General features: G+C 34.4%; 1 protein-coding gene across 1 annotated transcript in view; it reads right to left on the reverse strand.

The window, feature by feature from the left end:
* Positions 1-4022: 4022 nt before the first annotated feature.
* Positions 4023-12622, reverse strand: part of LOC107192131 (AMP deaminase 2) — a 63060-nt gene continuing 54460 nt past the window's right edge. The window contains exons 4-12 of the mRNA XM_015581327.1: positions 10783-10969; positions 8644-8993; positions 7966-8163; positions 7598-7893; positions 6812-6938; positions 4865-5028; positions 4503-4797; positions 4305-4415; positions 4023-4230 (exon numbers count right to left, since the gene is read on the reverse strand). Of these exons, the coding sequence (XP_015436813.1) occupies positions 4060-4230; positions 4305-4415; positions 4503-4797; positions 4865-5028; positions 6812-6938; positions 7598-7893; positions 7966-8163; positions 8644-8993; positions 10783-10969 (1899 nt within the window). The 3' untranslated portion in view covers positions 4023-4059. The remainder of the gene's footprint in view (positions 4231-4304; positions 4416-4502; positions 4798-4864; positions 5029-6811; positions 6939-7597; positions 7894-7965; positions 8164-8643; positions 8994-10782; positions 10970-12622) is intronic.

Consider the following 12622-nt stretch of genomic DNA (forward strand, 5'->3'; position numbering starts at 1 on the left):
AGGGTACGGAGTAGTCGGGAGGCTGCTCCGTAAACGGACTCTGTTTAACAGAGAATCTCGCTTGCACTACCATGCTTGTGTACTCTTTTGGTTCGGGTCTGGTACGCAGGTGACCAGCCCAAAGCTCCATGACAGTAAAAGATGGATCCGGGTTAGCGAGGTGTCGCCCGTCTTTCCTATTTTCTTAAACCAGGTTCTGGCGACAACACTTTCATCGCGATACTTGTTCATACTGTAGTTTAACGCGTAGTTCATCGTAGACTTAATAACTGCTTGGTATATAGAATATTAGGTGCGTAAACGAAATGATCGATGGAACTTTTTCCATTCCGTCTATCTCTTTCGTTTGAGTATTAGCGACTACGTTGCGTTTAGTTTAAGTTATTTTGTATTAATAGCATTAATTCGTATTAATTAGAATATTAAGATAATATTAGTTCTAAGCTGAAGAACGAAGACAACCGACGAGGGAACTTAGTTTTTTATAGGTTTAGGCTCAAGAAAGAAGTCATCCGCCGAGGGATTTTAGTACCGATAGTATTACATAGTTAAGATTTAAGTTATTTATAAGGTTTATTGTGAAAGGTGGGAAGATGTAGAACTTGTGATTCCATCTACCTGCCTTGGGCCTCCACTCGCAGCAACCTCCTCGTGGTGAGGCCTGGGCAATCGGTATTATCATCGGTAAAGTACTGTAAACTGATGACAATATCGAGCTAATGGCTGCGAACTTCGAATCTATCTCATAAAACCACGTTCTATATTACATCGAACTAGGATTATTTTAGAAATCGATATGAGATTCAAAGTGTAAAAATGTCTAGTACTTTGAATGTTTTAGAAAAGTATTCGAGATAAAGATGTATGGAACTACTGAAAATTACTTTAGATTCCTTTTCCTTATTCTGTAAATTCTTTGATTGGAATATGAATGTTGCTGGAAGTATGAACATTTTCACAGGACAATGATATAAATGGAACTTTAAAACTTTTTTTAAGTGTTACAGGGATATTTCGTTATATGTTCCATAATGTCAATAATATTGATTTCTCCGCAACATCCGTAATTATTACAAATGTCAATATAACGAAATATCTTTTATGCAATGTTTGTGGTGTAATCAAAATCTGTGTTTCGATTACGTTTTTGATACGTATTACTCACTTATATGTAATAATATAGAATAAAAATATACTATTATTCCGATATTTGAAAATATGCATGCGTTCGTTGTCACTGTTAAACTGTTGTAATAACAATGGAATAATAAAATAATTTACTCAAATGAACATAATAATACATATACATATCCATAAAAACAATATTAAACGCAATAACTTTTTTGTACGCGAAGAAAAACTAATATAGGTCCGTCAGGATAAGAACCCAAGACTCCTTTCTAATACGTCTACTTTATAGCGAACGGACGGAAGAGAATCCGTTCACGACCATGGTCCCTTCTTAGTTTAACGTAGTTCACAAAATCACCGTCCTCATAACGTAGAGGGCAGCAGAAAATCCCTGACTTTTTACACTATCGGTATTTCAGAACATGAGACACGAAGTCCCATAAGATGATAGGTCTATCCTATACCTAGTCGGTGCTTCTATATTACTTCTACTTACTATAGTTATGATATTTATGTATTTCTTATGTATAATTAATCAAAAATACTGTGTATTAGTATAGTTTTATGTAGAAAATAACAATAATTATAACACTGAGCACAAGACTTTATTCTTGAAAATAGGACTCCAAAATCCGCCATGAGCGGTGTTGCCATGTTGTTCAGCACGGCTAGTACTAGAGTCGGCTGTGCTAGTACTAGTGACGGGCACCATCGACTAAATTAAACTATCGACTATGTAGTCGATGGTTTTTAGTCGACTGAAATTTTGTCTTATAGGTTATGTATAGATTATATCGTCAACTTTTCAGCACTATTGGTGTATTTACCTTTTAGAAATGTATTAGTTCATAGATAGAATTTTAAAAATATAAGTGGTAAACAAGTTTTTTTAAACAATTACTAATATTTGATTTTTTGTAAGCTATTTAATATTGGCACTTAAAAAATTAACTGCTCTAAATTTTTTATGAAAATTAATTGGGTTATAAGCAATAATTTGTACAGTTTTTGGTAATGCATACAAAAATATATGAAAAAATTGCAATTGGTTTACATCACGAAGAAAATAATCAAGATCCAGTCAATAGCGATCAATAGCTCGATAGTTCGAGCGAGTCGTTTGAAGCGACTAAATTTAGTCGACCGAAATAGTCGCGTCAAGCGGCTAAATTAGTCGACTCAAAGTAGTCGTTGGTTACTATCGACCTAGTCGATGGTGCCCATCACTAGCTCGTACTAGGTCGCTGTGGTATGACCTGGTATGACCTAATACCTAACCTGTATGCAACAACATTTATTTAATTGCTCCTTGTTAATAAGTTGTTATTGAGATATCTGATTATTGATTATTATAAAACAGATCAGAAGCAATTTTTTGGTACCATAATATTTGTGTAAAAAGACCATTTACTACCTATTTTACAAACAAATTTTTGCTTTTTCATTTGCGAATATTTCATTAAGTATAAACGATGCTATGGGAGCAATTTTGGATTCCGAGGGAGCAAATTGGGAGCAATTTTTTAAGATATAAATTGTTAAGAAATACTAATGTTCGACGCCAACAATTTTCCGATGGAATAACCCATCTTCCCTCAAAATGCTAAAAAATCGATATTTTTGACCAAAAAAACGAAACTCCCCATTTTGAGATCTTGCTATGTCTCCTTAAAGTTTCGCTTGAGAAAACCATCCATCATTACAACCTTTTAACTAAGCAAAAAAAAAAAAAATTGTATGCCATTCTATTTAAAAAATAAAATAAGGTTGCCCCCATTACCGAACTTCTTCCCAAAAAACATTTGTTACACACCAAATGATCAGCTGTCCTGTTCCATTTAATGTAAAGAACACTTCAAGTCGATATCTAAAATGCTTTCGAAGACAACGACTTGTAACTTTTGATATGGCTCACCCTGCATACTTGCCACTAAAAGTTCGTTGAGAGAAAAGTTGTTTTAAGAAAGTAAATGCTTTATTATTTGCATTCCAATTATTCTAAATAAGTTTTAGAATTTTGTTGTCGTGCAAAATCAATTAATCTATACAAAATATTGAATTTAATAGTCTTAAATGTGTTTATATATTAACTGTAATAAAAGTATGTAGATGTTACAATGGCGTATACAATTTACGAACTATCCGTTCACAAGTCAAAGGTACATTTGTTGAAAACAGATACTATACATACTAACTGTATAAATGTACAAAAAGATAATAAATTAAAACTAAATTTTAAAAGGTTGGGCTAACAATTTTAGTGTGTCTACAATATAACAAAATTATTATTTTTTTGCTATATACTATGCATTTGTAACATAAAGTTAATACAAGATGTAGTTCAATATAATTCATGTAATAATATTCAATTTAATATGCATACTGAGGATTAGAACAGTTCAAATTTTAATCCTATCTACATAAAACCTAACTATTCTTATACTGGTCAATGTACATGAAAATTTTCAAATTAGATTATCCCTGCTTCATATCGAAATTCTGCAATCGGAAGGAAAGACATTTCCTTGTATGTAACTTAATTCATATTTACCCCGTATAGTAGACGTGTTTTTGCGCTTGAAATACCTTAGAACGCAAAAACAGAAAAATTTCAAACCATCATTAGGTACACATTGTAGACGTAATATTAGTGACTATAAACTGACACATGATTTTTAAACAAGATTATTTAAATTGCACTTAATGGTTGTACAATTACCGTTAAAAAACATTTGTATATCGTTATATATTCGATAAAAAGAAACCACCTTCTACAAAGGAGTCATTTAAAGTTCAAAAAATTATTAGCATAAATCACATAATTAATTACGTTACATAGTTCTCACTGCAAATAGTTCTCATGGTAATTTTATCGAATTTTATAGATACCATTTGCAGTCACACTATAATATCCATAATATTACTAAATTAAAATGGAACGGCGTCAGGTTTCTCAACGACTTTAAAAATATTCGACAATTCGTCGACTAAAGTTTCATATCGATAGGCCACTCGAATATCTGGCACATTTGTTCGGGTGATATCATTACCAGCTACTCCTTCCTTAGTATAGTTCGGTCCCAGCCAATATTGTTTACTCTGTAAAATGCAGGAAAATAATGAATTTATCTTACATATAAAGGTATATATGTACATATACATAAAATGCATGCCTTGTGTGGAAAACCACTCATAAGTACTGAATTGCGTGCTAATTCGCACATATCGCATGAACTAAGTTTCCATACTTGTGCAGCGATACTATATTCTTCCATTAAAGGTTCCTGCAAAAAATAATGAATAATATATAAGAGAACTTCAAGAAGTTGTATTCCCAAACAATGTACAAAATAAAATTCTATTACACTAACCTTGGTAAAGTGGAATTGAAGTGGATCATCGGTAGACAAGCTTACGCACAAACCTCTAGCTAAGTATTCTGGAAGTGGGTTGCGATGATAGTTCAAAAAGAGAGAATTATTACTGAGAGGTGACATAGCAATTCCAATTTGTGCCAAGTAGTATAAATACTGCAGTACTGGAACTTTTCGAAGTAGAAGACCATGAGAAATGTTTTCTGCCATCATATAACCACACACAAGATGCTGAATTGGACCAGCTTCACCACAATGAGGTCTAAGAACAAAGGTGTTCAAACCTTGTTCTCTGTAAAATATTGTGTCATATACAAATTATGCATTATTTACAAAAATAGAAGAGCTTTTGAACTCACGTTCTAAAATGATTTAAAACAGTCATGTTGGCATAAGTGTAGTATTGATAATATCCATATGGAGGATTTTCAATATCATCCCATTCAGCAGGTGGGCAAACATCCTTATCAAATAACGGATTTTCAGGTTTACTTTCATCGTCAACCGAATCAAATCCAATAACCTATGGTAATAAGAAAATTAAATTCGTGTAAGTAATCGAATTTTATGTAATTATTACGTACAAATGTTATCATGAACACGTTAATTGATGAATTAACGCGACTTGCTCTAATTTTGGGTTTGGTAAAACATTGTAGAATTATTCCACTCCAAATCAATTTGTTTTTAGACAATACTAAGAATTTTGATGAAGTTGTAATCTGAGGTAATCCTCTTATAGGTAAGTAGAGAGGCAGTCTTTAAGAGACGATTTTCTTTGTGTGAAATTTGTTTAACAAATATATAGTTTTTAACAATTTTTTTCAAAACAGAGCCAAAAAATTAATTATGCCAGTTCTTAGAGTGTTTTAAACTCCAGCATAACAATTTTACACATATAGGATGTTAATAATATTGTGGGACATTTCCACAGGGTGTAGTCTGCATGCCAAACTAAATCAAGAATCAGGAAATTTCGTTCGAGACTGCGTTTTCAAGTTATTAAGTATTGAAAATACCGATAAAATACGGGCGAAATATATCTGTCACGACGGGTTTTACTATTAAAATCAAGCGCCGTTCAGCTGAGATATGGACTCTGTCGGTAACTGTCAGGGTCGTAGTACATTGTAGAAAAACCCACATATCTCTTACCTGAAGTGGCGACATACGACGCCTTATAGTACTGTAATAATTTTTTTTTTAACTTTTTGGAACCTCCAGTAGGAATCGTTAGACGACATTAAACCTACCTACTCGCTACAATCGATAAGTAGATTGTCTTAATTATTAAGACCTTAATAAGTAAGTCTCGTAACTTCACATTTGGGCTAATTTTACATTTTAGCGTCACTCAGAGCACTCAAAATGAATACATTTTCCTTAGTAATTCTACAACTCCTGTGAATTAAATGAAGTTCAAAAAACTTATTTAGTTTCTATAATTTAATAAGTTCAATTAATTCTGAACTATTTTATTGCTCTCCTGTAAAGTTCCGTTAAATGGAGTTACGAGTTTTACGTTTAAGGTCACGATATGCAGTTATACATTCACAGAACCACAAAGGCAAAGTTACGTAGACACACAGAAGCACATCAGACTAAACAGAAGCACGAAATCGCACAGCAAAGCATTACGTCTATCAACAAAGAACACTCAACTACAAAACGGAAACACACTTCCTCAAGCGTTCGTATGTCACCACGTCAGCCAGTCTTTCGGTGTGCTACCAAGACTGACGGTTACCGACCGAGCTTGTATGTCAGCTGAGCAGCGCTTCGTTTACATATAAGCCATCACGCCAGAATTTTTTCGCCCGTATATTACTCGTATTTTTTAACAATCAATAACTCAAAACAAAGACTTGAACGTGTTTTCATTATTCTTGTTTTTTGTTTCAGTTTGAAATGTAGAAACCATCCTGAGAAAATGTCACACATTTTTATTAACACCCTCTGTAATCGCTGTAATAAATAAAAGTCGAAAGATGAGAAGCTGTACAATAAAATACTTGCATAAAACATTTGCTTATAAAATAATATAAAAATTGACAGTTATGAACTGCAATTTCATTTTTTCAAACAGTCAGAACTTTCCAACCGACCACAATATTTTACTAAACTGGTATTGTAAGCGTTCGATTACTATCAAACAGAATCCGCAGATATGATAGCTCTTTCAGTTGTCATTTATGCTAACGCAATGATCGATTTGGCGTGAATGATATTATATAAAAATGCGAATTTGCATAGATATCTACGGTCTATACACAATTTTTCCATAATTTATATCAAAGACTACTTACATATTGAAGGAATTTGTGTAATTCGGGGTGGGAATTTGGATCATTCGTTACTTCAAAGAGTGGCAGGAAGATATTATTTAAAATCTCCTGGAAGTTTGTCATCAATTTGTTCAATTTGAAAATATCACTGGAGAGAAACAACAAATTGTAATTAGTATATTTTAATTATAGATAAAATAACATTTTCACTCAACATTAATGATCTAAATATGTATTATTCGTTAAACATTGTCCAGTAATTACGACCATCCTAATATAATTTACAATATAAAAACTTTGGTAACCGGTAGCCACTTCTAAACGCTAGTAAATTTGCAAACAAAAATACATACACTCATCCTTCAGATGGGAGAACTAAATAACTACATAGATGCCCCTATATAATTTTAATACTTCGATTTCAAGAACCACCCATATATACATATCATAAGTACTCGTAATACGGTTTTTTCAGTAAAAATTACAATTTTCTATAAGTAGTAGGAACCCCTAATATTTATTTTAAATATACTAAAAAAGTACTGTAATAGTTTTTTGAGACATAGAACATACTCAAACGGTGTCACAATGAAATTTCACAAATAATTTTTCGGGTCCATATAAAACCACCTTAACGAGTACCTTAAGTATAAGTTTTGAAAGGACGTATATTTTGAAGCGATTGTCAAATGATTAGAAATAAACTTTTAAAGCTATTCTTACTTTAGTTTATTAAAACACAAGACTGAGTGTGTTAGATATCAAGATTTAATGAGGTACACTGTATAGCATATAATAAAAACTTACTAAAGTCGAGGAATCTGAATGAGCCAGCGAACATTATCAGAATATACGTCACTCTGAATAGCCCATTTTGCTAATTTGTCCCATTCTTCTGGACCTTTACCATAGATTGAGAGACGAAGTTCTGCGTTCTGATACTTCGATTCCTCAAGATCACTGGCTACTTCTTTAATTATGCTCGCAAAGAATTTGCCATTCAAATAATTGTCCGTTTTCAAGAACACTTCGCGAAGTCGGCTTTCTCCGATTGGATTGTACTTGGCATTGAATTTATCAAATCTATGGAATGTGTTTCTGTCCTAAAAGGAAAGTTGCATCCAAATTATATGTTCCTAGACTTGCTTGGATATAAAATATCGATGAGCACTCACTGCATGTACGTCCAACATATCGACGCTGAGATCGTAGGTAGTCAAATTCATGGACTGAAACACCTCTCGCAGAGTCATTGTCTCTCCATTTTTCGAGCATGTGACAATTTCGTTCGCGTGATTTTTTAAGGTCTTTTTAATGAACCTAAGAAGGTGCTTTTGATTCATACAGGAGGCTGCGTGAATGTGTGTATCAACCTATAATAATAATAATAATAGTAACACATCATTTATAGCAGGGACTTAATGACAGTAGGACTTATACAGGATGTAACCAAACTGTTGGACGACCCGGAAATGGGAGACTCGTGAGGTGATTTGAAACAAGTTTTTCCTTAGCAAAAAGGTTATCCGAGGCTTTCTTAACGAGATATTAACGAAAAAACCCGACCAATCAGAGCGCAAGTCTGCCAGCCGAGTATTCGCGGTAGCGATGGCTACGTGCTGCGATTGGTAGTCAACGTTACCACGGATGCTCGGCTGGCAGACTAGCGCTCTGATTGGGCGAAGTTTTTCGTTAATATCTCATTAACAAAGTATCGTACAACATTGTTGCTAAGGAAAAAGTTGTTTCAAATTGACCCAGAAACCCCTCATTTCCGGGAGTCGAAGCTATTTTGGGACACCCTGTATGTACCTAATTTCTATTCTATAAGTGTATGCTTTTGCTTTACTGACCTTTCTGATGTTATAAAAATCTCTGTGCGGGACCGCCTTTTGATTCGCAAGTTCTCTAAGCTCGTTCAATAATACGTGCAATTGGAATTTCGACGAAAGGTAGCTCAGTCTTCTGTAGCAAAACGATTTTAAGGGACCATCGGCAATCATTGCACAGAGAATATTCATGTCCCTCACGAAAATTGCCAGGTCGGGGTACGAATATGGAATCGGTTTTCCATTAACAAAATCTTCTTCGTTGGCATACAAATTGAAAACACCATTAACAGGTGAAATTTTGTAATTTTTCGTGGGTGGAAATACGCATTCCCATGGATCTCCTCGAGATGCTGGTGCGTGTACAGGATGATCTAATAATCAAGTATAAAGACATGCTTTGTTTCACTTTTTCCATTTGCTATAGAGGAGAATACAAGATCTATATATGTTTTCTTTTCTAACGAAAAGTTATGTTGCAAACGGAAGCAAGCGGTAATTTTTTTAAAAATAAACTGAAGGTTCCACGGAAAAAGGCCCATTGCATTTTTGTACGATAATTTCCGATATTTTGAGTTATTATCGTGTGTTTGCCACCCGCACCGTTTATGGAGTGGTACATTTATGTAAGATTAGGATGCGATGTGGTAACGCGTTCGATACGTAACACGACACTTAATACGACTGGGCATATCTATTCAAATTATTGATTTTCATAACGTAATAGACGTATATACAGGATGTAACAAAAATGTTGCAGGTCCCTGAAATGGGACAATAAAGAGGTGATTGGACAAAAGGTGAGGGAAAAAAAAGTTGTTTGGTACAAAGGGGGACATTACGTGGTATAAATAATTTTTTTGTAAGTGTAGTAGTTAAAAAAATTAACTTGACTTTGATATCTCCCCCACTACTACACTTAAAAAAAAATTATTTATACCACGTAATGTACCCCTTTGAACCAAACAACTTTTGTACGAACATTTTTTTAATAACTTTAATCCTTCGTGAGATATTCCACCGTTTCCAGTTAAACGAAACACCCTGTATACATTTATTGCGAATTTTATCGAGTAATCAGAGTTAATGCGATACAAGTGAATTCGACTCAAATACCACGGGCACAAGTAGACAGTTGTTCTACCGACTTTTCATGCACGTCGTTGAGTGTTTAAAGTGACTGTAGGCCCCTTACGAGTCGTGATCCACTGACGTGCGCGCGGATTGCCATCATTTGGGTTAATTTTTAAACGCTTATAATTAACAAACAAACCATTTGTCGCAAATTCGTTATTCTTGATTTTCGTCTCATTTTGCCTTAGAGAATCACCCCTTAAATTTTTTCCCACTAGTAGTCGAACACCCTGTATACAGTACTGGACAAAAGTAATCGGACACCCTTTAAAACGGAGCAACTTCTTTAAATTTGGTTCAAATGACTTGAGTTCTCTTGTGGAGTTAGGGACATTAATTTACTAAATGATGTGTAACAAAAATTGAGAAGGCTGCAATTGGTCGGAATCGCGAAGAAAATAGTAAAGGTCGTGTTTTACAACTTTTTAATCTGAGGCTATAATGAAAATTTAATAAATACATATAGAAGATTTATATTAGTTATATACATACTGAAACTTTCATTGAAATCGGTTTATACAGAAACGAGCGACAGGCATTAAAAGATGTAAAAATTGCTAGATTTATTACAGTTGTAGGTCGAAAGACGGGAAAAACTGTGATTTTCAACATTTTTAATCGTTTGCATCTCGTAGCAACGTTAACCGATTTTAATCGAGGCTGGGCAGAGGCTCTAGTCCCCGCTGAGCTCATGAAGCCGTCATCCGAGTTCGTTCGAACGTTCGAGTCGAGCTGGAATGACCGTTGGTTCGAACAAGCTCGAATAGCTCGACTTGAAGAGCCATCACTATGGAAACCCAAGAAAGTTTCGAATTTCAAGAATTCGAAATTTCGCATTTTTTCGTGGTTCGACACTGTTGAAATCCAGGTAAGAAAAAATACAAAGTCGATGAATAAAGAATTGTTTGTATTGTGTCCCGAATAAGTTTGATTCCTGTATATCTCGACTATTCGGTGCGACGTGAAACATATTAAAAGAGAAAAAGATATTCCAAATTAATATCTAATGTATACGCATATGCTACATACCCGCGATGGCTTTACGGTCATCATGCTGAACCTCATCGTCACTGTTTACTGGTCTTTTGTCGATACTGCGCAAGAATCGTGATGTTATCGAAGGATAACTCTGCCTGGAATTGTTCATGTATTTCTCACGTATAGCCAGTGCCTGAACCAGCATCTGTGATGCCTGCTGAAGATCTTCCAAAGGTACCTAGAATACAAGTTACTAATTATTTCAGCTTCTCACATGTACCAAAAACATTGAACTTTTATTTCATTTAGAATTGTTTCACAAAATAAACGCAATAAAAGTTTCAATACCTAAACAGAAATATTTTCTTTGTTTTCGTTGGAGCGTGCAAAGTGTATTAGGACAGAGTAACAGTGGAAGTAGGATATTCTTGTGTAAAAGTAAGTCGAAAATGTAGAGCAGTTTTTATGCTTGATGGAATGATATTATTACTTTCAACAATAAAGTATAAATTAATAGCGAAGGGATCGTAAGATCAATGGGGAACAGATAGTAGCATATCACCGTTAGAACTGAATTTTCTTGAAAGCAAAGTTGTCATATGAAAACTTTTTCAAAGTGACTTTTATACATGGAATGACTAGTTCCTCGGTTGTATCATACGTTCCGATTTATTGTATATGTATATTTACGATTATTTCACCGACAACAAAGCTAATGTCTAAAGTAAAGTCCTAATGGAAATAATTTCAAATACAATCTCCTTCACACTATTGCGTATCAATCCATTAAAAAGTGTCTGAATAATGTTATGATTGTATTTGTTTACATCAAAACAGCCTCGCGAAGACATTGCAAAAATCAAGGATGACTAAACTCTGTACAAGGCTTCGTTTCCGACTTATTAATTGTTGGAAATACATACAGTGGACTCCAACTATATTGCCATGGTCGGGGCTGTAGGAGGGTCTCTCCCAACATGCTATTAAGTTCTATCGTCATGGCCGGCCTCAGCGCCTGCGCAAAAGCTGGATCGTGCTGGTGCGCCGGTGGAGAGCGAATTTGTGTGCTCGAAAGTACGTGTGAAGAGGAAGCGCCTCGCGTGGCAATATGTTTGGTGGCAATATAGTTAGAGTCCACTGTACCTACAAACTGAACGATTCGCGTTAGCGCTCTACCTCACTCTGTCTCGTTGTCCTTCTTTCGCATTCTTCGTTCACACGATAACAGATTTATGGGCGTGACCGACTTAGCCAATAATTACAATTTGTGGGACTAGAGGTGGTCCTGTTAATTTGATACATTGACAACTTACGATCCATGTGTAGTACTTGTCATTCCAGTGCAAAAACCGAGTAACACGGCTATCTAGCATTATTTACAATTTTCAAGTGTGCAAACATAATGTCAAAGACAAAAAGGTCCAGATTGCAAACCTAAATAGCTGGATCGATGTTGTGCAAACCAATAAATCTTACCATTGACTGAGAAAATATTTAATGGAATGCATGTATGAGATAAATCTGTTGCGAAACAAAGTCGCAAATAACACAAAATACAAATACATGTGTTCACAAAACTAATTTAACAGAAATAAACGATGAAGAGGACTCACAAAGTATAGAAATTGTTAGTGTATCTAAAACAAACCAATTCAAAGCAGACATACAAAAATTAACAGACAGTATAAAAAATATATACAAATAAAACTATTCTGAACATAAAACATAAAATGATATAACACAAAACACATATGTTAGAAAACTACACTGGCAAGGTGACCGCCGTCATTGAATATTACTGCCACTGACGCGTGTTTTGCTGAAGTATTTCATTTTTCTATTGAAAAAAAGAATAGATTATGGTATATATGCTATGGTTAGATTTTCTCTT

This window comes from Dufourea novaeangliae, unplaced genomic scaffold, assembly GCF_001272555.1.
Source record: "Dufourea novaeangliae isolate 0120121106 unplaced genomic scaffold, ASM127255v1 scaffold286, whole genome shotgun sequence".
Classification (NCBI taxonomy): Eukaryota; Metazoa; Arthropoda; class Insecta; order Hymenoptera; family Halictidae; genus Dufourea; species Dufourea novaeangliae.